Source organism: Cryptomeria japonica, chromosome 10, assembly GCF_030272615.1.
Source record: "Cryptomeria japonica chromosome 10, Sugi_1.0, whole genome shotgun sequence".
Taxonomy (NCBI): Eukaryota; Viridiplantae; Streptophyta; class Pinopsida; order Cupressales; family Cupressaceae; genus Cryptomeria; species Cryptomeria japonica.
The window spans coordinates 520,931,674-520,959,008 of NC_081414.1; the positions used below are offsets into that span (position 1 = coordinate 520,931,674).

The window sequence follows — 27,335 nt, forward strand, 5'->3', positions numbered from 1 at the left end:
TGGAAAAAATCAGAAGTATGCCTGGAACAAAACAGCAGAGATAAAATTACCTTTTCAACCAGCTGTACGATCTCTTTCCTTTATTTAAATCCTAAGCCAATCAGATTTGTCTATCACTCAAATAGAACATGTACAGCAAGCTGCAGTACGGAAGCAGGTATTATAAACCATATAGTTTTCATTCAGCAGAAAGTGAGTCACCTCTATTACAACTCTGTTCCCCCTTACTGTACATACAATATTAAAACTTTAGATAAAAAGAAGCTGCAATCAGCTTTTCTTGTGGGCTGCCACTGAGGCCCATAAAGTCTTCTTTTTATTATGTGATCTCCATATGCTGCCAATAAAATAAGATTAATGCTGAGATTTAAGGAAGTACAGACCAGTCTTCAGACATGTAGTGTCGCGGTTAAAACACTTTGTTGGTGAAGCGGCCACCAAGGTTCAGATCCCTGCTGGGCCATTGTGCTCGCAGGCCTTGTGTCTTCGCTAGGCCGTTGTGCTCGCGGGATTGAACAAGTGAAGTGTGGGAATGAGGTCCCCCGTTTGCGGCCTCACAGGTTCATAGCTCCGGGTCAAAAGCGTTTCATGTGGAGCCGGAGGGCGTGTCATGCTAGCATCGCCAATCACATTAAAAAGTTTACGAGGCATTAATTTTTTTTTTTAAAAGAAGTACAGACCAGAGTATAAAAGTTAACAGTGCCCCCAAGCTGCAGCTCCTCAGGAGGTAAGAAGACTTCAGCACCAATAAACAGGGACCATTCATACTATGTACAGTTTCACCAAAAAATTAAATATGGCAGCTCTTTTTTCTAAATCAACTCCTCAATGATTTTAATAACAAAAATATGATACAGCCAGCGTAACAATTATTTCTATGAAAAAATATCATAATGTTATATTATTTTTTACCAAAATGAAAATATTCCAAAATTACAAGAAACCCATCACAAATAAAATAGACTTATGTAACAACTGAGAACTGGGAAAAGTCCCAAAACAACCAGAATAAAAGCCAACTGAAATCTGAAATTCACTAATTTTAGGTCCAACTTCTTAGATCTTCAATAATATGCTCCTAAAATAATCTTTCCACACATGGAATCCCTGGATAGAAATGCCTCTGTTGGATATGAAGGTTTTTCTTCCCAAATCCAATCCAAAAAACAAGAGGATTTTTGTCCTCTAGTTTCGATACCAAAGAAGTTTTTGTCTTCTAGCCAAATGCGAACATGAAGTGCTCAATCTTCAAGGAAAGGGATTTTTTTCTCAAAACAATGGATAATTTTCCTCAAGCCCGTCTCCTTTTATAAACACTTGTTTGCTATTTTTAGCCTTCTCAAGAAGTCTCTATAATTTCTTTTTTAATTTAATATTTCAATTTGCCCTCTTGTCCTAGAGATACTTTTAACATCATTTTAGACCCTCTTCTAAAAATACTTTATAATATCACTTTGAGGTACTTATAATTTATTTATGAAATATAAGTTGCCTTCTTATAAAAATAAAGTTATTTTCTAAGGAACTTAATTAAATTATTTCCTTAGCACAAAAAGGGAACATGATAGTCTGTTGCTTTGCTACAAGCTCATCAAAGTGAGTAATTGTTTGCCACTAGGGTTTCTACATTCATCAAGGCAAACAAATTGTTCTCTGCAAATTTTAGCATGTTTGCACCCTATGTAAGTGGTGAGCTTGCCAAATTCAATTTTTTAGTTAGGGCTGCCATCAGCTGTAAGAACCTTATAAGGTCCTCAATTGAGACAACTAACATTTAACTGAACCTGTTGCGTTTCAAGTGTGTTCTTTGCCAATTTGTAGCAGCAAATATAATTTTGACAAACTTAAGCACAAAAAGCAACTATAGGGAAACGCTAGAAATAAATTCTAATTCAGTAATAAACTGATCAAACCCTTATTACATGTATTCAACCTTTATTTACCCTCAATACATAAACAGACAATAAAAGATAGGAACTGAAAAATACCAAGAATTGTTGGAAACCCTTATTTCTTCCTTGCTGGTCATACACAGTCCATTATGACCGCATGCTATAACTCACTCCAAACTGACCCAAACAGCTTGCATGGTAGCTCAATGGATGACTCTAGGCTAGGCGCACCTTCTCCTTATTTTGTTTTTTTTTTTTGGATCCTTCCAACATGCAAATTGCAGCCCCTTAGGTGATTGGCGCTACTCCCCAGGCAGCCATACAGCCATCAAAAATATCTCCTTTGGGTATTTTTGTTTCCTTGTTTGCTGCAGCAACAAAATACTGATAAATAACGGTGCCTCTCTGACTAATAAGCACAAACTTAGTCCCTGAATGAAACCAACTGTAAGAGCAAGATCAACTGATATTTCACAGCCTCTGATGTTGTTGTACAAGAATCCCACGTTTTCCTGTACCGATACCTCTGATCACTGCAAAAGAATCTTCTGCTGAAACCCTTGGCCAAAAACTCCTCTCAAAGCTCCAAACAAAAATATCAAAACTTAGCATAATGAAAAGAAGACCTAAAATCTTCTTTAATCTTCTCCATTTAGGGTTGGCGCGATTCCCAAGAAAGGTGCGATTTGGCCTTTAATGATGTTTTAACTTTTATTATTTATTTTTGACTATTGAAGTGTCAAAAAATAAATCATCTTTCATTTAATATAAAAACTGGCCCCATCTGATGAGAAATAGACCCTCACTTAAGTTATAACTTAAAGTGACTTTTAAAACATTAAAACATTAAAGTTCGCCATTTAATATTTAATTAAAAATAATTAAATATTAATATCTCTCTAAATATTCATCAAAAATGCCTGTCGTCTGAATTGGAGACAGCCAAACCATAATCTGTCCTTGCCCAACCTATTGGCTATAAATAGCAGGACTGCTAAAAATAGAAAGTATCTCAAACGGAGTCCTGGAGACCTCAAACGAAGACCAGACCTGGAGTGCTTGCTCTGAAGGTGGTGAATCAAACTCTGGAGGACCCTCTACCCAACCTCATCAGCCTACGAGGGTCAGTGATAGGCTAATCTACTCAGCTAACAGATGTCAACTAGAAGGGGACATCACATCAGCAAACTGAATTGTGGGCAATAGAGATGTTTTGAACCTCATCAAACACCCTCCAGTTCATTTTTCCAGCTGTCATACATTATGTATCATCTATTTAGGGGAAAATATGTTCCCGCTAGTGTAAGTCTCAATAAGCAACCACCAGCTCTCTCAGTCGGTACAACATAATTGACCCGATTTTTTAATCATATCTCCCAAACCCAAAGGCTTTTGGTCCTGAAAGATGCCAACTGCTGATTGGCACAACCTGATAGGTTGGTTTCTATAAAATTCTTTGACCAACGTGTAGATGTTTTGGGTTTTGAAGAAATTTTGAGGATAACTTGCGTGTTATTGACTTTTAGAATGTTTCACAAAAGATACAATACTACAAAGTTTTAAAACTCAGACTTGCCACGGACTCGAACTTGGACCCAGACTCGCGAAAGACTCGGCAAAAAAAAACCGTAGTTTTACAAAAAAACATAAAGAAATTAATGCATTTAAAGAACATAAGAGCCATAATTGAAACATTAAACATGTCATATGATCTCCAAACACTCAATATTTGAAATTTCACCATTCATACTCATAGAATCATACTAATTACTCATAGTTTCAAACTCTAAAATGTATAATAGCAGCATAAGTTTATAAATGTTTACAAAATTACATATAATGATGTCCAACTCCAAATGGGAAAAACCCTACATCTCTTTTGCTGATTTAATCTTCTTTGCTCTCCTCCTTCAAACCCTACAAACCTGTTTTCACCAAGAAAGGCAAGCAAATGAATGAAAAAATGCAAAAAAAATCACTTTTTAATGTTGTTGGGCGTCATAGTTGGATCGCGCGAGTCTGTGTAATTGACTTGTGTGAGTCCATGAGAAAGACTCGTGGAGCCACTGGGCTCGCAAGTTCGTGGCGAGTCCACAAGTCTTCAAACTATGCAATACAAATAGAAAACTAAACTAATTCTGAAAATTGAAAATCAGAACCCTGATTTTATTACAGCAGTGCAATTTGAGAAGGAAAGACAATTTATTTTGCTCCAAGGTGCAAATTTGCATAGCAGGAGTCCTGAGCTTGCCTGGTTGAGCCTCCTTATTTGACTAAACTTCAATACATGCTGATATGGGAGCTCCCAAAGTGTGGAATTAGCTCCAAAAGACTTTATTGACTCTGAAATAAATTATCAAAAACAAATGATGAAGAATTATGCAGACCCAAACTGATTTCCAAAACCTTGCCAGGAGAAGTCACCAAATTTGGACTCTTTCCCCAATAAATTGCATATATAGCTCAAATGAGATATGGATTCTTTGAAATAACCACTAATCTGCCTTAATCCAATCCCAACAATGAATTCCGAATCAAAAGTTGATTCCAAAACCTCCCTATTTATTTATTTGATCTCCCAGGCTAGTTAGAATGGTACGGCCTAGCTAGGAAAGTACGGTTGGCCCCAAATGTGCACAAATTTCACTGAAAATGATCAAAGTCCTGCCCAGATCTGAATTTCAGAAAGATAACCTGCTGTAGCTGTCATTAAAACTCTCATTTTAGCCCTCCTTGACCAGATATAAGCATTCCAAGAAAATTGGTAGGTTGAAAAGTGAGAGGGATTTCGTCCTATCACTAAGAAATGGAAGATTTCGTCCCCAATTCCACTCCAGAACTCTGCCAAACTCGTTGCAAACCTGTAGAAGATAATATTATCTCAAAAAATAAACAACTCAATGCCAAAATGATTGTCAAATTCACTTTTTATTTCAGCTCTAACCCTAATTTCGAACTAGGGTTTCATCTCCCCTTTTATTAATAAAATAACTTTATTTTATTTATGCCTCCTTATGAAAAACGAATCGTCCCCAATTCCACTCCAGAACTCTGCCAAACTCGTTGCAAACCTGTAGAAGATAATATTATCTCAAAAAATAAACAACTCAATGCCAAAATGATTGTCAAATTCACTTTTTATTTCAGCTCTAACCCTAATTTCGAACTAGGGTTTCATCTCCCCTTTTATTAATAAAATAACTTTATTTTATTTATGCCTCCTTATGAAAAACGAACCACAAGGGGCCTCCATCATTATTTTAATTCGACCCCTTCATTATTATAGTAGTATTTGCTAAAACGCCTAGGTAAGAGGGCCAATGAATTATTATAACTTATTTCCCCATCACTTTATTATTATTTTATTAAGTCCAAACTTAGGGACTACTAAAATATTTCCTTATTTATTAATAAAATGAGATCTGGGACTCAAATTGGAATTCCGTCTAAAGTGCTATGATCAATGCTGACGACTGAACCCCTACAGGGTGACTGGAAGTTCCTCCTAAAAAATAGGAACTCGCCCTAAAAAATAGGAACCTCGCTCAAAGTGCCAGAAACTGTCTGAGAGACTCCTGCTCAGCTCTGTGGTCCCCTGGGTGGTCAACCTATTAACTGTCAGTTCTCCCTAAAAAATAGGATACCTCCCTAAAAAGTAGGAACTATCGTCTGAAAGCTCAAAATGGCTCATAGAGCCCCCACAAAGCGATATGCTCCCTCAGAATGAGTCCCCTAACCATCCAGTTGACCTACGGGAACTCGAGTGAAAGGTCAACCCTCTGCTCATCTCTCATCGCCTAGAAAGGGAACATTACAGGTCCTCAAAAGCTTAGGGACTGAACAAATGTGGGAACGTTCTTCCCACTTCCTCTTTGGAAACCTATTTTGTTTTGCTTGGAAATTGCCCTTCCCAACATATCAACCAAACTTCATGTGCAACTTGTTAGGTCTATGCTATCTTCTTGGCAAGGATTACATCATTTTCTAGTTCTTGTTCCTCAAGTGCAAAATCATCCATGCTTGACATAACATCATCCTCTTTATCTAACAAAGAAGACTCAAAACAACCTCAGCTTATCATCCTTAATAATGAAGGAGATCTTCATGTATTCAGGCAAGTCTAACCTGAAAGCATTCTAAGACACCAGCAATATGATCTAAAATGGATCATATCTCAATGATTTGAGCTTCCTCAAGGTGCCTTGCAGTCTCTCTTCGCTAAGGCATACTCAAACTTTGTCAACAACATGAAATTTGTGCTCTACTGATGTTGATCATGGGGATATTTATACCCCGCTTGAGACTCCTTGTGTCTTTCCTAAGCTTTGAGATGGATTTGTCTCACCTTATCAATGAATTCGGCAGCCTTATCTACCTTTGCATCTCCTTTTTCCAGCCCTTCTTTTAATTCTCCAAGGTAAACATCAAAAGGGTTAGGTTTCAGTATCCAAAATAGGTCTTGAATGGAGATAACTCTATTGACAAGTGAATGGCTTGTTATAAGAGTGTTAAATGTAGACCAAATATTCATCCCAACCTTTTGGCTACGTCTTTTTGTACCCATGTAGCAGCTGCACCAAATTTTTATTCACTAAATCTGTTTGTCCATCCACTTGGGGATAGAATGTCATAGACTGTTTTAGCTTGATATCCATTCTACTCCACAAAATACACTGGAACTTGCTTAGGAATCTTGTATCAAGATCAGAAATGATATTTTCTAGAAGTCGAAAGTATATCCAAGCATTTTAAAAGAGAATTCAGCTGCATCACTTTCAGTTTATGTCTTCCTACAATAATGAAAATATAATCATTACAATGTTATGTCTTTGGAAAACAAAGTCCATGGATATTCTCCCAATGGCCTTTGAGGCATCAATGGTTGGTATAGCCCAAGTCTCCTATTGTTGGACTTGCTAACACTACACAACTGACAACCTCTTATAAACTTAGAGACATCCAACTGCAAACAAAGCTAATACACATACCACTATAGACTTAGCACTATTTTTCTCACTCCAAAGTGCCTAGCCACCTATGTGGTAGGTGCCTCTCTTATTAGCATCGCTCTTCTTTCTTTACGTACAAAAAATTTTGTTGGTTTATAAATAAGCCCACGTTGCACATATAGATGTCTTTGTTGCCATTGATGTCAAACCTTTGCCAATCCTATATGAACTGGTTGTTGGTGGTGATCCGGATATGTATATGTTCAATTGATGTATGGTGTATCTAGTTGATGGTCCAGATGTCTGTTTCTATGATACTATGCTACAAAACTGATTGAAGATTCACGTTGTGCTGATTAGATGATATTAGGTGATGATTTAATGTGTTTCCAGAAGTCTGGTCTGGAACTGATTCTATTATCTTAGGTGTTTGCTTTGGTAGAAACTTATTGTGATTTGGAATGAGTGTTTGTACCGAATATGTCTCAAATGATCATGTTGACTATTGGGATTGCTTTGCTCATTGTGACTATGTTACAAATCAAGATGATGTGGTTTTTTGGGGGTGAATCGCTTTCTTTAGGTCTGGAATAAGACAGTATGGTTTTAGCAGATCAAGTGTTGTGCTCGTTCGTGCATATTGATCCGAGCGGTTGTGCGTAAAGGCTTTTGATGTTGATTGGAAGGTGTGCCGACTTGGTGTGAACCCTCACACATTCCTTTTACCTTCCGGATGATGTATTTTTGGGTCAATGCTATGTATATGTTACATATTCTTTTGGTCAACCTAGTGAATTTCATTTTGATCTGAATGACATATATTGAGCAGATTGATTGTGTTAAATATAAGAGACAGAAAGTGAGAGAGATGTGATTGATGGATGCAAAGATAGTGCTATGAAGGAAGTGCGAAGATTCGGAGATGTACAGAGCAGACAGATGAGTATACATTGTGAACTGTTATCTACATTCTAACAAATGCTATTTTGTATACAGTTTGATCTACTATTCCTATTGTTTTGTAAGAGCAATTTGTATCTTGCCCTGAAAAAGTGATTTTCAGTTAAGCAAGTCCTCTTTTTGTAAATTGCCTAAGGTTGTGCGCCTCAGTCAGCAAGTCCGGAGCAATGAGCTCTTTGGTAGGAAGTCTGGTTCATTGTAAAACAGTTATTATATATATTGTGAGTTTGATTCTCACCATGGTTTTTCCCAATTTGGGTTTTCCACGTAAAAATATTGGTGTTTTTGTGAGAATGTTTTGATGATTGAGCTGTTTACTTTCTTGCATAAGTATTGGATGAATGTTATTGTTTGAATATCTTAATATGATCAAGTTTTAGTGAATTCTGATTCACCCCCCCTCTCTCAGCTTCCGGTTGTGTTCAACAGCCCATGCAAGAGGTAGAAATCAGTTTTGTCTTCAAACTTTTCAGTCTTAGTTTGAGTTTCTGATTTGTACAACTCGCTGAAATCTTCATCAAGCAAATAATCTTCGACGTATACCTAACACAGTCACTGCTAGGGTTCCCAATGACGCAGTGGGGAGGCCCAACAATTCAGCCTATTCACTAATTCTCATACCCAAAAAACAAGAACATGCTACACAATGGAAAAGAAAGCACATATTTCATTATTTGAAGGAGAAATTGTTTTAAATTTCATTATTTGAAGGACTAATGGTTTCATTACAATGGGTTGTATCCTCCTACCCAATGAACACTTTGGCTCTAGTTAACTACATAGGTCTAGGTTCAAGTGGTCTTTTGCGCCTTTCTATGTTGTCCACCCTAGGACCAATGCAAAGGACAAACTTCCTCCACTTTCATTAAAGCTTGTTTTGGGAAGCTCTCATTCACCAAAGTCCCTCTCTTTGCTACCTCCTTCCACTTTAATAGCAACTCCCATTCTCTACCCATATGGCACTCAAACACTTCTCTATCCAATTGCCTTCATGGCTTGCATCAATTTTACCACAATTTGACGTGGCCACTACTTTTGTTGTCTTTGTCATCCATCTTCTAACATCACGGGCCAAAAGGTGATCTCATCTCTAACAACAACTAACTTTGCCTCTTTGCATGTGTGTGCACTTCTCCCTTGGCACCAAACTTTCCTTGTGTACTCCTTCACAATGCCTTGGCTCTGAGAACCCACAAACACCTATCCTAGCTTTTGGCTACAAAACTTTAGGCTTACTTGAGATGCCTCTGCATCAAACACCCCAAGTAGGAAAAAATGCAAACCCCTACTCACAAGTGGAAATGAGTGGTAGCACCACCATTTAAACCATCTAAAAAAATGATCTCAATCTTTTCATTTGCCTAATGTTACATTTTAGTGTGCCTACCTTGCTTCTCTTTTTCCTCTTGACCTTTACTAGGTCATACACAATTCTCCTCTCACCAAGCTCTACTTTTCTTGCTTAGCCTTGACCCACAAATAGTCAAGTCATTGCATGTCCATCCTTCCCTAGGCCTTTTGTTCTTCTTCCTTCCTTGTCTTGCCTTTATTCCTTCTCCACACATGGGATTTGGCCCACTGATATCCATTTGCTTTCACCAAGTTGCATGCTCTTCCTTTCTTCAAATACCTTTTGCAAAGCATCCATGTACACTCACCTAACACTCTCACTTCAGCCTCTTCATGTGGTGCAACTACCTCAATTTGGTAGTTGTATCAACAGCCCTTAGCCTTCATTTTCTCCTTCCATCCTGTCTCTCAAGGATCTCTCCTTGGTGCATACCTTTGGGCTCTCATCCATGCACTGACTGCCTTCCATCGGCATATATGTCAACACCTCCTTTTGAGTATTCGCCCACACACCCAACTACCTCACATCAACAATTTGTTGTCACATGTTTGTTGGTTCCTTCTAGCTCTCGTTTGTCTGTTTCCTCTCACGTCATTGTCTTCACTCAACGCACCATGGAATTGGCTTGGTAATGTAACTGCCAAATATTTTCAAGGCTGTGCGACAGTTGAGTAATTGTTGGCTCCCACTTTCCTTCTGTCATTTGCTATTATTAGCTGTTCGTGTGCTCCTTTTGGGGGTGGCAACTGTCAGTTTGGACAGTTGCAATTATTGGTTTGCTTCCTTTTTGAGGGATGTTTTTGGCCTTTTCAAGTTAGTAAATACGTAAGTTGTGGGGACTGGTTTTCTTTGACTGTGTAGGAGGTACAGATTTTTTGGGAAGCTACAAAAATTTTGGGTTTGAATATTAAAGATTTCTCAAATTTTGTTACCTCTGTGTTCCTTCATAGTTTTCTTTTATGTGTTGCGATGATGATGACTATGGATTGCGTTCATATTTGTGTTTTTTATTAGAAGTTATCTGTTTGTTCACTCTTTAGCAGCAGGGTGTGCTTTGGGAAATTTACACAGAAGCTGAGCAGCGTTATTTTTGGAGACTTGCTTGCAGAGGACAGAGGTTTGATCTGCATCACTTGGTCCCATTCTGTGCACCTTAGGCCCTTCACCCAAACCTCACACAACCAAACTCACATATCTCACCTACCTTTCCATGCTTCCTATGTGGTAGGCTTCCTTCTTTTCCTCACTCCCCTCTTCCAAGGGTCACAGCCAAATCCTATCGCCACCCTCTAGTGCTCTTCATGCAACCAATTTCTACCATAGATTTTAGGCTACCTTCTCCATGCAACAGCTTACCCCCTATGTTACCTGCTCCTCGGACCTCAACTAACACCACTCCTTTTTTCTGTCCCTCCAAATTCTTTTGTGCATTCCTTTTCCTTCAGGCCTCTACTCCTACAACCATTCCAATTGCGCTCTCAAGTGCCTACCTCCCTCATCGTCTCAAATGCCATCCAATCACACTTTCACATCTACACTTTTCCTCTATGTTGTGTCCACTCCTAGAGACTCCTCCATCCTTCTATTGTGTCATTACATGACCTCCTTTCTAAGAGCTCTACCTTCTACGAGTCTTCAAGCCTCCCCTACACAAAATAGTAGTCCATTACCAGCACCCACTTCATCAAATCCTTCAAACCTTCCCTTCCCTACAATGTAGATGCCTCCAAGCCATCCTCCTCTTTTGGCACCACTCTCTTCTCCCTCCGCACTAGTCTTCTCCACAATGTGTCCAACCTAGCCATCATCTCTATGACCTTGACCATCAATTGCATATTCCAATTACTCCTCCCCTAGCCCTTTGTTGAGACATTATACTCCACCCTTGTTCTCTATGCATCCACTCAAGATGCAGACAAACTTCCTCATGCACCTTCTACCCACACTTGGTGAGAAACCAGAGTTTCGGAGGGTCATTAATTGAACATTACCACAAACTTTAATCTTTGAAACTTTCACACAAGAACCATGAATAAGAATGAACGCGCATGGCCTATAATGAAGAACTTTACAGGGGGTTGCCCTAAGCTACAACACCTTTTAAATATGTCATGATGAAGCACGCAGAAGGGATCAAAAGCACAAGAATAAGAATCTAATGAAAAATACACAGTGACACTATATATAAACAAATGTTCGGCCTCTTAAGCAAACTTTACAAATAATACCGATACATAATGAACAAAAACTACAGTAATATCTATCATAATATATGCTCTCTAGTTATGGTACTATAAAAGCATGACACAAGTAATGTTAAACTTCTAGAATGAGAGAATTTACCTTCAAATCTGATCCCAGATATTCATTGCTTAGCTTGTCTCAGACATTCAGAGGAGATTTCTGAGTCAAAGTCGTAAAGAAGCAAATATCCATGGTTTTTGGAGCCTCGACCTTGTTGCATGTATCAATAATGCAACCTGGTAACTTATCATTAAACTCTGTAATTTTACCTCTTATATTACAAAATTAAGCAAAATCATTGCGTCTCCCATATATTTCTGCACTCTTATTATAATAGTAGAATAAAAAAACATTTTTTGCCAATAACTGCATCATGGACTTGTGCAAACTACATTCCTTGGAAAAGAAGTTGATAAAAACACCTTCAGTAAATTAATTGAGCTGCTCAACTTCTTGCACGTCATTTAGGATTTTTTTATATCTCAAGCGGTATATCCAGAGGGCCAATCCAACACAAACCTTGAAATAAAAGAATTAGTATCCAATCATTTGTGAAAAATTGCCACCAATTTAAACATCATACCGGTCTTTTATGAACTCATATCACAGCTCAACACTGAATTCACCACCAAAAGCATTACTCAATGTGCTCAATGTGACTAAATCAGGAACACAATGCTTTGAGCGCATTTCTTCAAGCACCTTAATGGCTTCATGGAACTTACCCTGCTTTCCATACCCATATATCATGGATGTGTACGTAACAACATTTGGAAAAGACCCTTCCATTTCCATCTCTTTCAGTATCATTCTAGCCTGATCTAGTTTGCCTCCCTTGCACAAAGCATGAATCACAGTGCTGTACGTAAAAACGTCAGGAGGGAAACCATTGTCCAACATCTCATCAACCACCCTGGCAGTTTTCTGCAGTTTCCCTTCCTTACACATACCATATATGAAGACGTTGTATGTTACAAGATCAGGTGTGCAGTCACTCCTAAGCATCTCGCTTAAAATCTTCTCGGCCTCCCCCCAGTCACACTTTTTAAAGTTAGCATGTATCAAGGTAGTGTAAGTTGTGATGTTGGGGGTACAACCCTCTGCCTTCATTCGGTTTACATATTCCATAGCCTTATCTATATTACCCGATTTGCAGTATCCACTAATTAATGTTGTATAAGTAATAGCATTAGGACGAACTCCCTTGTCATCCATTCTATCCAAAACCCTAGATGCTTCTTCCAACTTCCCTTCCTTACAAAGGCTATTCATCAATATATTGAAGGGGACCACCCCCGGGAAACTGAATGTTTGCATCATTTCATCGAAAATATTCTGAACACAAGAAAACCTTCCATATTTGCAGGAACCGGCCATGAGAGAGCAATACGAGAACACATTTGGAGAGCAACCCCTGTCTGGCATCTGGCGTACAATTTCTACAGCTTGGTCAATGTATCCCTCTTTGGCCATACCCCATATCAGCAAAGTGTAGGTAACAACGTTGGCAAATGAACCTGTGGTCAAAAACTCATTGCATATTTCCAAAGCTCTCTTGGGATCTCCTGCCTTGCAAAAGCCATGAACCAAAGTATTCAAAGTTCTAACAGTGGGATTAATTTTCTTACTTGTCATCTCGACAAGTAACTCAACTGCTTCTTCGGTATTTCCTTTGTCACAAAATCCTCTTATTAGGGTATTGTAAGTATATGTATCGGGCAGGTAACGATGTTCAAGCATTTGCCTCAAGAGCTCAACAGCATCCTCTACCCTATGAGCCTTGCAAAGTGCATTCATGGCAATATTGAAAGTCGTAACAGAGACAGGAACTTTGGCACAGACCAATTTATTAAAGAACGAAATAGCTGTTTCAAAACTATTGTTTTGCACCAGTGCATTCAGAAGAGCATTAAACGTATCAACATTGGGCTCACAAAAATCATGCATCCGATCATAAACCTTGAAAGCTGCTTCCATCATTGATGCCTCGCTAAAGCTCCTGATTAAGCTATTGAACACTCTCGACTCTTTGCATCGGAAATCCTTTGCCGTCATCTCATTGAGCATGTTTTCTGCTTCTTCATACCTCTTTACAGAAAGCAGTTTCTGAAGCATGACTCTGTAGGTATAAAAATCATGTTTGTAAGGTCCATGTCCCTCGGCCCACTTGAATATTTCTAGAGCTTTGTGGGTGTCCTCCCGCTCTAATATTTGAACCATTTCCTTTGTAGACAAAACTGGGCTTTTCTCTATCTTTCCTACTCGCCAATTGACTTGTGACTTGTGGGTGCTCCTGTGATTTGGTCTCGCTGCTTGGCTGCGTTTCAAGGATGCTGTTTTCTTCAGAATTGAGGCCAAATGCAGAGCTGAGTTTTGCGACTTTGCTTTTGGGTTTTGCGGCTTTGCTCTTGCTTTGAAGTTACAAACTGACGGAAATATTTTCCAAGTCGCAGCCGTTGCTACCATTTGCAGTCGCAAGATACCACAGGATGAAGGAATCACCATAGAGCAACATTCTTGGACGCAAAAATTATCCCTTCCCACAACCGCCACTAGAAGTATCATGTTTTAAACCCATATCAATACAATATCTTCTCTGTTAGGAGCTTCTCGATCCATTTGACAGAGAGTTCTACTCAGAAATATAGTTCTTGAAGACACGAGGCTCTAGCAGTTCAATTTTGTTAGACTGGTGTATTCTATGATCCCTAATATTGAAACTGTGTATCCATGCTTAGCGTAGAAGTCTATATATGTTCCCATCGAAAAAAAAATATTTTTCATATTTATTTGTAAATTTGAAAAATCTTTAATTAATAAATTTTAATCTTACTTTTTTATTGCTAAGTGTGTTTAAACTACATATTGGGACAATAGCCTCATAAACCATTCACAATCATAACAAGTAATAAAGAGAGAGGGGGAAAGGGGGAGAGATATAGAGATAAAGAGGGATAGAGAAATTGATAAGAGGGAGAAAGATAGAGAGATAGGAAGATAGAGGTAGAGAAAGATATAGAAAAATAAATGGAGAGATAGAAATATGAAGCGGGTGAGGTAGGTATGGTAAAGAGGTGGAAGAGGTCAATTAGGAAAAAAAATTTGTTAAATATTTTTATTTTAAAATTTGTTCACAAATATTTTTTTGGGTTATTTTGAAATAGATTTAAGATATTTTTATTTATAATTTTAATAAAGAATTTACTCAAAATTATTTTTTATTTTTTATTTATTTATTTTAGAATTAATTTATGATAGATTTTATTTATTTATTTATCTTTTAATAATGATTTTATTAATTTATTTTAAATTTATGATTAAGAAAGAAAACTCAATAAATATTATAAATTGATTTCATTTGTTTGTTTACATTTATATATTATTAAATACTAATATAATAAAATAACACTCAAAAAATTAAAAATAATTCTAAATAGGTAATATAAATAAGATAAAAAAATTATTAAAAAAAATTATACTAATTTATTTACTATTTAAAATATCATATTAATATTCAATTTAGTATTTTTTTTTTTATAATGAATAGGTTCCTTTTCAAATGTTTTATTTTTCATATTTACGTTCCCATCGAAAAAAAATATTTTTCATATTTATTTGTAAATTTGAAAAATCTTTAATTAATAAATTTTAATCTTACTTTTTTATTGCTAAGTGTGTTTAAACTACATATTAGGACAATAGCCTCATAAACCATTCACAATCATAACAAGTAATATCTATTCATTAAAAAATGTCTTGAAATTTGAAGCCATGCAATTGAATTTCAATACATTTGGTATAATTTGATTACTTTGTATTTGTTAAAAGTAGTTTTCCAATATATGCATGATATCTTTATGATCAATGTCAAGAGGAAAGAAAACACCTTTCATGGAAGGTATGTATATCTGTTTGTCATTCATTTTGAAAACAACCCATAAAAAAAAATTGAATTTGTGAAGTAGCCTTTAATATATGGAGAAGTTGAGTTGGTAGAAGAGATACCACTCAATTTTCTAGTTGAAGGTCATCAATTTTCATTCTAATGATACCTATGAAGATTTATCTTAAAAATAATGTCAATGTATTTTGATATTTTCCTTAAATATTTAATGCACTAGAAGAATGAAAACAACCCATAAAAAAAAAATTGAATTTGTGAAGTAGCCTTTAATATATGGAGAAGTTGAGTTGGTAGAATAGATACCACTCAATTTTCTAGTTGAAGGTCATCAATTTTCATTCTAATGATACCTATGAAGATTTATCTTAAAAATAATGTCAATGTATTTTGATATTTTCCTTAAATATTTAATGCACTTGAATATATATGGAGAAGTTGAGTTGGTAGAAGAGATACCTCTCAATTTTCATTCTAATGATACCTATGAAGATTTATCTTAAAAATAATGTCAATGTATTTTGATATCTGTTTGTCATTCATTTTGAAAACAACCCATAAAAAAAAAATTGAATTTGTGAAGTAGCCTTTAATATATGGAGAAGTTGAGTTGGTAGAAGAGATACCACTCAATTTTCTAGTTGAAGGTCATCAATTTTCATTCTAATGATACCTATGAAGATTTATCTTAAAAATAATGTCAATGTATTTTGTTATTTTCCTTAAATATTTAATGCACTAGAAGAATGAAAACAACCCATAAAAAAAAAATTGAATTTGTGAAGTAGCCTTTAATATATGGAGAAGTTGAGTTGGTAGAATAGATACCACTCAATTTTCTAGTTGAAGGTCATCAATTTTCATTCTAATGATACCTATGAAGATTTATCTTAAAAATAATGTCAATGTATTTTGACATTTTCCTTAAATATTTCTAACATCTATAATGCTAGCACATTACAATCTTGTCTTTCAAATGGGGTGACACATAGTAACATCCTATATGTTTTTTTGGGCAACACTTTTACTTTTTTATATTGTAAACTCTAATCCGCCTCTAACCAAAAAAATCAATTCAATCAATAAGGCTTAAAGAAATAAAGTAAAAAAGAACACTTAGTAGCACTTAGTGCATACTTCAGAGTAGCAATCACACATAAGTATCGCTATTAGTTGACCTCCATTGTTGAAGTCGTATGCACACATCTTTGCATCTAGGGCATACACATTTCACTTTGTTGAATTAGTCTCAAGATCTATTTGAGATAGATCTCTAAATGTGCCACATGCATCATTTTTTGTCAAGACAACCATTGTCAATGCAAGTTTTTAAACAAGACAAAAGAAAATTATATGAGACTCTTGTTTAAGACCTTCTCTCCCAAAAACAATTCCCCAATAAATTAAAAAAAAAAAAAAAAAAAAACATTTCACCTTATTAAAGTGTGTCATTTTATATTTAACTATTTTACCTTACCTTTTAAAAGTATGTCATTTTATTTTTAACTTTTTAAGTTTGGTTTTTCTTTTTTCCCCTAAGTTTGGTTTTACCCATGCCTTCTAATATAAGAATTAGTTTTTTTAAAATATTTTATTTAAATACCATTATAACTTTTAAAATTTGATTTATTTAACAATATTATTATCTTTACCTTTAATTTTATAATTTTTTTAATTTTAAATATTAAAATTATCTTATTAACATTTTTATAATATATTTATTATATTTTAAGTACATAATTTATTAATATTCGAATTCTAATAGATTAAAAAAATAGTTTTACTCTTTTATTTAATAACTTATTAATAGCCTAGAGATTGATCATATGTACTACACAAATGTATGCACAAAACAGACCATTTTTTTCCTAATTGACCTCTTCCACCTCTTTACCATACCTACCTCACCCGCTTCATATTTCTATCTCTCCATTTATTTTTCTATATCTTCCTATACATATCTTAGGAAATATGTTGGTCTATTTTTGCATATATTTGTGTAGTAAGGTTCCATTACTAATATAGTCTTTGATATGTTTGCAATAGGGAGAAAGGGAGAGAAGGGGATAGAAAGAGGGATAAATAGAGGGGGGAAGAGTAAGGGAGATAAAGAGGAGTAAGGAGGTAGAGATAGAGAGGATGATAGAGATGGACAAGGAGAAGGATATGAATAGGGAGAGGAGAGAGGGGGGGGGGATAGAGGGATAGATAGATTTGGAAGGAATAAATATATTGAGATAGAGAGAGGGGGGGGGAGATAGAGAGGAATAGAGAGAGGGAGATAGAGAGAGGGAGAGGGAGAGATAAAGATAGAGATGGAGAGATAAAAAGGGAGATTTAGAGAGGATGAGATAGATAGAGATATAGAGGAAGAAGGAGAGGGAGAGGAAGAGGAAGAGAGAAATAGGGGGAATATAGAGAGAGGGAGATATAGAGATGTATGTAAAGAGAAAGATAGATAGAGATATATGGGAAGGTAAAGAGAGAGATGGATATATGGGAAGATAAATGGAGAGAGAGAGAGAGAGAGAGAGAGAGAGAGAGAGAGAGAGAGAGAGAGAGAGAGAGAGAGAGAGAGAGAGAGAGAGAGAGAGAGAGAGAGAGAGAGAGAGAAGCACAATGTGTGTGTTTTAATGGTGTGACCTTCTATTTAGTTTTAGATTCATTCTAAGATAATTTCCTTAATATAATATTCTTGTAGCATTTGGTATGTATTTTTGGTTAAGGCTAGCTTCTTAATCTTTGTATTTTTACATTTATTATTTCTCTTATATATTCTTACTCTTGTTCTATCTATATTTGTTTTCATGTATTACCACTATTTATTAGTTAATGTGAAATGAATCACTATAGTATTAAATCGAAAAGGAAGTAAGTCTGTTCCTTCCTATTAAAATCTCCTTCATCTAATGACTAAGTAAACAATTCTGATGGAAGTAGAGAGCATCTCAAGTTCTTTCTTCCCATGTCTTACTTAATGTGTGTAATCTATGGATAAAATAGATATAAAAACATGTTTGCAATAGTTAATGAGAATTAATAGGCTCTCTTATTGATTGAAAATTTTGGGTAGGTTTTCATATCAATTATGGGTTACATTTGAGTGTAAGTTGTGCTTACAGATCTTAGGAACGTGGGATGAGTTGTAGTGTATCAATTATGGAGTGTATTTTATCATATGATCTACACTAATAAATTTTAAGACAATGGAGCATAGTGTATTGCACCAGTTTAACTATATTTGACATTTAAAAACTTTAGAACATGGCAAAAGTTGTATGGTATCGAAGATGGGTTATATTTGACCATGTTCTATTTTAAAAACCCCCAAATATGTCAAGTGAATTGTAATATGCCTATTATGCATTACATTTTACTACAATCCGCAATTACAAATTTTAAGCATGTGTTCAGTGAATTATCACGTGCCAATTATGGGTTACATTTGATTGTGATCCATATTTACAATTCTAAAGAATGTGAGGTAAATTGTAGGTTATGCTTGATCATGTTCAATTTAACAAACCTTTAATACGTCAAGTGAGTTGCATTGTGCCTATTATGCAATACATTTACATATGATCCACAATTACAAATTTTACGCATGTGAAGTGAACTGTCATGTGTCAATGATGGGTTACATTTAAACGATGACTATCAACATGAGATTCTTTTTTTTTTAAATGTTACATATTTTAAGATGATGTAAGAAAAATAATAAATATATAGATATTTAATATTTACACTTATTTATTAATTATTCATAATTATATTTTATTATATAAATTATATTAAAATGATCTATTCTCTATTGTTTAATAATATTTATATAAAATAATATAATTATATATTATTATATTTATTTTATATACTAAAATTTCTATTATAATTATCTTTATTATTTAATATATATAATCTAAATTATTTAAAAAAACATATCATATTTAACAACTAACTATATTGCACAAAAATATTAATTATACTCGATGCTAATTTAAAGATATATATATATTAACCTACATACAAAACCATGCTAATATAAACCATGTGCATCAAATGTTGGGAGTGGGGAGTTAAAAAATTGTTAATTTAGTGGTCTTTCCCAAAACATCCAGTCCATATAAGCTAGGTATAATTCTATCGTGTTTGATAGAATTTTTTCAATGACTTTTTGAAGATATGTAAAATCAAGTTGAAGGTGAAACGCTACTTAATAAAAAATAAAAAGTAATAACAGGAATCGAATCTTGAGAAGAAACATATATTAATGCCCACTTACCAATGTAAACCCGATGACAGGAAAATAAAAAGATAGTGAAACTGTGCATATAATATTAGAAAAGCGAAAACCTACGGCGAGGTGGTGTATTTGCGTATGAAACTACACGGGAAGCATATGAAACTAACGTGGGAAAATAGCTTAGTAGTTTTCCTTGCTTTCACGGTGAAAAAATCAAAAATCAAATGGACGAAAGTCAATAGGTAAGCATTTAACAAATAATTTTGTTTGTGTAATAAAAGTCTCAATTGAGAATTCATAGCTTCAAATCAGTTATGCCTTTACTTAAATGGATCCAAACATGATTGAAGCAAAACCTTTGAATCGGGAAGATAATTAGACTCCCTTATGAGTATGATCCTATAAACGTAGAGAGGAAGATAGAGATGGATTTAGAGGAGAAAAAAGTGGAGATGATAGGGAAAAATAAAGATATAAAGAGGAGAGAGGGATAGATAGAGTTGGAAGATACAAAATTATAGTGATGTGGAAGAGATCATGGACTCTTTCCTTGAGAAATGGGATGGTTTGAACGAAGTAATTTTCAAAGACACAAATGTGGGATGATCCTTTATCCATGCATGGTTACAGGGATGTCTTGCCACATTCAAATAGCCATAAGATGCATTGTAGTGGATCTTTCTTGACTGACATTGGTGATTCGAAAGTGACAAGTTAGAATGGAAAGGATTGTACTCTTCTTGAATGAGAGATTATTTTTTGAGTTGGACATGTGATAGAAGTGACAACTTGGTGGTTTGCAAGGATTATCTCATTTGAAATGGCTTACAATTTGGCACCCATTATCCATTCATAGAGGAGACCAAGGAAGAACAAGGCCGAGCCATATTTCAGTTGAGAAACAATGAGACATGGGATATGGTAATATGCATTGTAGGTGTAGCAATGTGGCAACAATGACACAAACACAAGGAGATGATTTTCTGAGTTGTGTTTGAGCCCATGGTTCAAGTCCTTAGCAACTTTTGGGTGATACAAATTGCAAAACACATTATCTCGCATGAGCGCTAGTGTGCTATTGATGGAGCGATCAATCTATTTCTAGAAGCCCCTAAGTCATGAATGATGTTGAATACTATAAACTTGAGGGAAGAAAAGAGTATGAAATGAATGTAGAGGCGTGACATTTATTCAGGATTGGAGTAGAGAAGAAGAACACCTTCGAGGAATTGAAGACTTTCATGGGCAATGACAAAGAGCGTCTTAATCTAGGCAAAGTAGATAAGATGATACAGATTGGTACAAGAATAGGCTTTCTCCTCCACAAGTATTTATAACTGAACATCTTTTGTAATCTATTTTTAATCAATACAGGGAGCTACCTCTTATGGCAGTGCTTATATAAAAAAAAGAAAGGTAATTTATATTATTTCAAATATTGTATATAGCAATAAATATAATTATATTATAAAATTAAATTCAAAATTGATTATATACTATGATAAAAATATTTGAAAAAATATCATATAAAAATAATTTAAGAAAATTATCAAAATTCTATCAAATTAATCTTATAATAATTAATTTGTATAGATATAAATTTTAAAATAATTTAATATGCCTTAATATTTAGAAAAAATATAGGCCACAATGTGGGTGGGCTTAAAGAGATAATTATCTTAATGTGAACAGTTAAAAGACACTAGATATAATTATATTTTACTTCAAGAGCCCTTCCAAATTTCAATGTTAATATTAGAAAAATGATTGTATGTGTTTCGTTAGGCTTTAGTTTACCTTATTCAATACTAAGTAATATGCATTGTAGGTGTAGCAAAATGGCAAAAATGACACAAACACAATGTGATGATTTTTGAGTTGTGTTTGAGCCCATGATTCAAGTCCTTAGCAACTTTTGGGTGATACAAATTGCAAAACACATTATCTCGTAGGAGCGCTAGGGTGCTATTGATGGAGTGATCAATCTATTTCTAGAAGTCCCCGAGTCATGCATGATGTTGAATACTATATACTTGAGGGAAGATAAGAGTATGAAACAAATGGAGAGGCATGACATTTGTTCAGGACTCGAGTAAAGAAGAAGAACAACTTGGAGGAATTTAAGAATTTCATGGGCAACAACAAAGATCTTCTTAATCTAGCCAAAGTAGATAGGATGATAGAGAGTGGTGCAAGAATAGGCTTTCTCCTACACAATTATTTGTAACTGAACATCTTTTGTAATCTATTTTTGATCAATACAGGGAGCTACCTCTTATGGTAGTGCTTATATAAAAAAAAGAAAGATAATTTATATTATTTCAATTTGTATACATATAAATTTAAAAATAATTTAATATGCCTTAATATTTAGAAAAAATATAGGCCCTAGTGTGGGTAGATTTAAAGAGATAATTATCTTAATGTGAATAGTTAAAAGGCACCAGATATAATTATATTTTACTTCAAGAGCCCTTCCAAATTTCAAGGTTAATATTAGAAAATTTATTGAATGTGTTTCGTTAGGCTTTAGTTTACCTTATTCAATACTATTTGTATTTATGTGGAATACTCATGCCCTTCAATGGATTAGACAAAAAAAATAGGTATATGCACAAAATTGAACAACATTGGATGCACATTTTGACCATATTTATTAATTAATTGAAAATAAAAATAAAAATAATAATATTTAGAATAATTATAGTTTACTTCTTAAATAAATTAGATAATATTAAATTATTTAAAAATTGAACATAAATATAATCAAATTTTTAAAAATAAAATTGTCCTTCTAATTAAAATATTAAAAATAAAGTAAACCATATTAAAATTTAACGGCCATGGTAGTTCATCGGGGATGGCACTGAAACAAGGTAAATAGGCTGCATCTAGATCAATTGGTTAAGAGATTGGATATTTTAGTTTTATGTTGAACATTACAAGTGTATGAGATATAATTAATATTTTATTAATTACTTTTAAAAACTTAAAAACTTATTATCATTTATTTATATATAATAATATGAAAATTTATATATACATATATAATATAGTAATTATATCTTGTAGGAAAGATAGAGGTAGAAGAGAGAGAGTGGAGTGCAAGGAGGGATACAATGATAGAGATAAGAGAGATAGAGAAGAAGATGGAGATGGAGATAGAGATGAACTTAAATAAATATAAAAATTGAATCATTATTCAAAAAATTATATAATATATGAAATCCCTAAACACAATACATACCATAGTGATAATTTAACCCATATTTTCGAATTTCAATTATCTCAAACTTCTAAATAACAATTAAATACTAATTTATACTTATACTATTTATATAATTAAGTTTACTATTGATATATAATAATTATTAAATCTTTATATAATTAAATTTAATATTTATTATAATTATAATTTTTCATTTTATCTTTAATTTAAATTATATTTCATAATATTTTTTTAATTTAATTTTTATATAACTTTATTTACCAATTTCATTATATAATTGATATGAAATGGTGCTTAGTCTAGCCATCATATTCCTAAACTAATAACCTCTAGCAGATCCAAGTTTCCTTTGTATTTCAGTTTGCAAGGGACTGGTGTATTTGTTTTCAAGTCCAGGTAATGCCCGTGTATTTGCCAAACCCAATTTGTAAATAAGATATTTTGGGCCTGTGTTGTATCCTCCATAGGGAATGGTGTTTGTCATGCGCAAGGATGTGATTGGTGAGCACTAATTTGATTGTGCCCATCTATGAATAAAATCTCACGAGCACAAAATGAAAAAGGGAAAATTAAAAAACTCCCATTTCTAGACATAAATGCATGCGATTCCATCTGTACCAATAAGTAATGTTAAGCTCTCAAAAAAGCTACTAGGGGAAAGGACCCAGTAGTCGTGCACCCTAACTTCACGCTTCTCAAAATCCTACTTGGAAATTTTGAATCACTCGGATTTTTTTACAGCAGCTTACTTGGCAAGTCCCCTGCTTATAACTAAGGTTTCAGGGCCACATCATCAAATATGATGCCACATCAGCATGCTCTTTGCCAAGGTGTCCAAAACAGCCCCCAAAAAAAGTGAGACCAATAGGCGTGCAAAAGAGGCCCCAATAGTTGTGCAGCCGATGTGGCATCACCTGATTGGTTACTTTTTACAATATTAGTACATTTCTTAACAACTATTGGTACATTTCCTAACAACTGTTGGTACATTTCCTAACAAAAATTGATATTTTTTGTTTCAAACAATAGGTTTTATTTGTTCAATTTTTGGAACAAAAGGTATCAACAACCCTCACAACAATTGGAACATGCTCAACTACTGGGTCCTTTCCCCTACTATCATATAAGTGAATGTTAAGCTCTCCAAAAAGATACTACCGTTTCTATATTACACATGGAACGATAAAAATGACGGTGAACGGAAAAATTAAAAGCAAAAATCCGCAAAGTAAAAAGTAACAACAAAAATCTAACAGATACGATGTTTTTGGTCCTCTTGTTGTGTACAAATTGCAGGTGGATGTGCTCTGACAAGTTAATCTCTTTCCTTTGACAGGTGGAAACAACGAGGTGAAATGCCAGGTAAAAATAAAGTCCGCTATGAATGGTACTGTCAGGGTGAGGGAAAGTTGCACGCCTACCCGTTATGCAGGAAAAAATGGTTCATTCGTCTCGAAAAAGGTAAAGCCAATGAGGAAAAATCGACGGACTAAATAGCTGCAATCGTCTTGCATCGGCAGTCGTGAATTTTGAACCATTGATGGACAAAAAGGAGCTCGTCCATTTCATAGTAGGAGACGCCTTCGGCGTAATAAGTATTTTAACATTTCATTTCACTTTTTTGTTGGGGTTGTTTTAGGGTTTTATATAAACCCGGGTTCAAATAATTTTATTTTTTTTATTTGTCGATGTCACATAGGATACATATGCATTCGTTAGATGTATTTTTCCTTTTTAATTAGGGGAAGAGCACAAGTAGTCGTCATAGCTAACTTCGTGCACTCACAGATCCTAAACAATATATCGAATTTTGATTTTTTCTTTGGTTGTCTTCGTATGCGACTTAACTTCTTAAACCTATTGATTTGGCTTCTGGGTAGTAACAATCCGATCTCTATGGGTCGTTATGCGTCGAAAGGTCAAAAAGTGGTCATTTCAAAGTGTCGATCGATACTTGACCTCTTTTGCGCCAATACCCGCACACCAAAACACCAATATCCATTTGTAAAACACATAAAAACTAATATATTTTTCACCTTTTTATAAAAAATAATTAACCTAAAAAAATTATGACATGCATATAATTAAAAAAAATGATAAATGTAAACAAGTTTAAAATGGGTGGTCAAAAAACATGTTGACCACCCATAACCCCCTTCCTGCGAAGGTATGGTGGCCCCACGTGGCACAAACTCCCGTTATCTTTTTTGCCCTAAAAACTTAGGGAAATAAACTGTTTCCCTAACATTTGCACTCGCAAGTTAGGGAAATAAGTTGTTTCCGTTGGCGGCCTCCTCCGCAACCTCGGCCTCCTCTGCAACCTTCGTCGGCGGCCTCCTCTACAACCTCGTCCTTCTATGGCCTGCTCTGCAACCTCAGCTCCCAGGTAACGATAACTCATCCATATTGCCTCCCTTGCACAAAGCATGAATCACAATGCTGTACGTAAAAACGTCAGGAGGGAAACCATTGTCCAACATCTCATCAACCACCCTGGCAGTTTTCTGCAGTTTCCCTTCTTTACACATACCATATATGAAGACGTTGTATGTTACAAGATCAGGTGTGCAGTCACTCCTAAGCATCTCGCTTAAAATCTTCTCGGCCTCCCCCCAGTCACACTTTTTAAAGTTAGCATGTATCAAGGTAGTGTAAGTTGTGATGTTGGGGGTACAACCCTCTGCCTTCGTTCGGCTTACATATTCCATAGCCTTATCTATATTACCTGATTTGCAGTATCCACTAATTAATGTTGTGTAAGTAATAGCATTAGGATGAACTCCCTTGTCATCCATTCTATCCAAAACCCTAGATGCTTCTTCCAACTTCCCTTCCTTACAAAGGCTATTCATCAATATATTGAAGGGGACCACCCCCGGGAAACTGAATGTTTGCATCATTTCATCGAAAATATTCTGAACATTAGAAAACCTTCCATATTTGTAGGAACGGACCATGAGAGAGCAATACGAGAACACATTTGGAGAGCAACCCCTGTCTGGCATCTGGCGTACAATTTCTACAGCTTGGTCAATGTATCCCTCTTTGGCCATGCCCCATATCAGCAAAGTGTAGGTAACAACGTTGGCAAATGAACCCGTGGTCAAAAACTCAATGCATATTTCCAAAGCTCTCTTGGGATCTCCTGCCTTGCAAAAGCCATGAACCAAAGTATTCAAAGTTCTAACAGTGGGATTAATTTTCTTACTTGTCATCTCGACGAGTAACTCAACTGCTTCTTCGGTATTTCCTTTGTCACAAAATCCTCTTATTGGAGTATTGTAAGTATATGTATCGGGCAGGTAACGATGTTTAGGCATTTGCCTCAAGAGCTCAACAGCATCCTCTACCCTGTGAGCCTTGCAAAGTGCATTCATGGCAATATTGAAAGTCGTAACAGAGGCAGGAACGTTGGCACAGACCAATTTATTAAAGAACGAAATAGCTATTTCAAAACTATTGTTTTGCACCAGTGCATTCAGAAGAGCATTAAACGTATCAACATTGGGCTCACAAAAATCATGCATCCGATCATAAACCTTGAAAGCTGCTTCCATCATTGATGCCTCGCTAAAGCTCCTGATTAAGCTATTGAACACACTCGGCTCTTTGCATCGGAAATCCTTTGCCGTCATCTCATTGAGCATGTTTTCTGCTTCTTCATACCTCTTTACAGAAAGTAGTTTCTGAATCATGACTCTGTAGGTATAAAGATCATGTTTGTAAGGTCCATGTCCCTCGGCCCACTTGAATATTTCTAGAGCTTTGTGGGTGTCCTCCCGCTCTAATATTTGAACCATTTCCTTTGTAGATAAAATTGGGCTTTTCTCTATCTTTCCTACTTGCCAATTGACTTGTGACTTGTGGGTGCTGCTGTGATTTGGTCTCGCTGCTTGGTTGCGTTTAAAGGATGTTGCTTTCTTCAGAATTGAGGCCAAATGCAGAGCTGGGTTTTGCGACTTTGCTTTTGGGTTTTGCGGCTTTGCTCTTGCGTTGAAGTTACAAACTGACGGAAATATTTTCCAAGTCGCAGCCATTGCTACCATTTGCAGTCGCAAGATACCACAGGATGAAGGAATCACCATAGAGCAACATTCTTGGACACAAAAATTATCCCTTCCCACAACCACCACTAGAAGTATCATGTTTTAAACCCATATCAATACGATATCTTCTCTGTTAGGAGCTTCTCGATCCATTTGACAGAGAGTTCTACTCAGAAATATAGTTCTCTGAAGACACGAGGCTCTAGCAGTTCACGAAAAGATATTGTATGAATTTTGTTAGACTGGTGTATTCTATGATCCCTAATATTGAAAACTGTGTAGCCATGCTTAGCGTAGAAGTCTATATATAAGTATTTTAACATTTCATTTCACTTTTTTGTTGGGGTTGTTTTAGGGTTTTATATAAACCCGGGTTCAAATAATTTTTTTTTTTAATTTGTCGATGTCACATAGGATACATATGCATTCGTTAGATGTATTTTTCCTTTTTAATTAGGGGAAGAGCACAAGTAGTCGTCATAGCTAACTTCGTGCACTCACAGATCCTAAACGATATATCGAA

The 27,335-nt window shown here is 35.1% G+C and overlaps 1 protein-coding gene across 1 annotated transcript; it reads right to left on the reverse strand.

Moving 5' to 3' along the window:
* On the reverse strand, positions 1–26,803 carry LOC131060867 (pentatricopeptide repeat-containing protein At5g65560-like). Its single transcript, XM_059212573.1, has 3 exons — positions 25,158–26,803; positions 11,496–13,965; positions 1–613 (listed from the first exon to the last, which is right to left on the reverse strand). Exons 1-2 carry the CDS (start codon positions 26,801–26,803, stop codon positions 12,000–12,002), a joined length of 3,612 nt encoding a protein of 1,203 aa, XP_059068556.1. The 3' UTR covers positions 1–613; positions 11,496–11,999.
* Positions 26,804–27,335: the final 532 nt, after the last annotated feature.

Excerpts from the sequence above, each read along its gene's own strand:
- LOC131060867 (XM_059212573.1), bottom strand. The coding sequence starts at position 26,803 with ATGGCTGCGACTTGGAAAATATTTCCGTCAGTTTGTAACTTCAACGCA. Across the intron at positions 13,966-25,157 it reads GGCAATATGGATGAGTTATC|AAACATGATACTTCTAGTGG; the intron begins GTTACCTGGGAG and ends GATATGGGTTTA.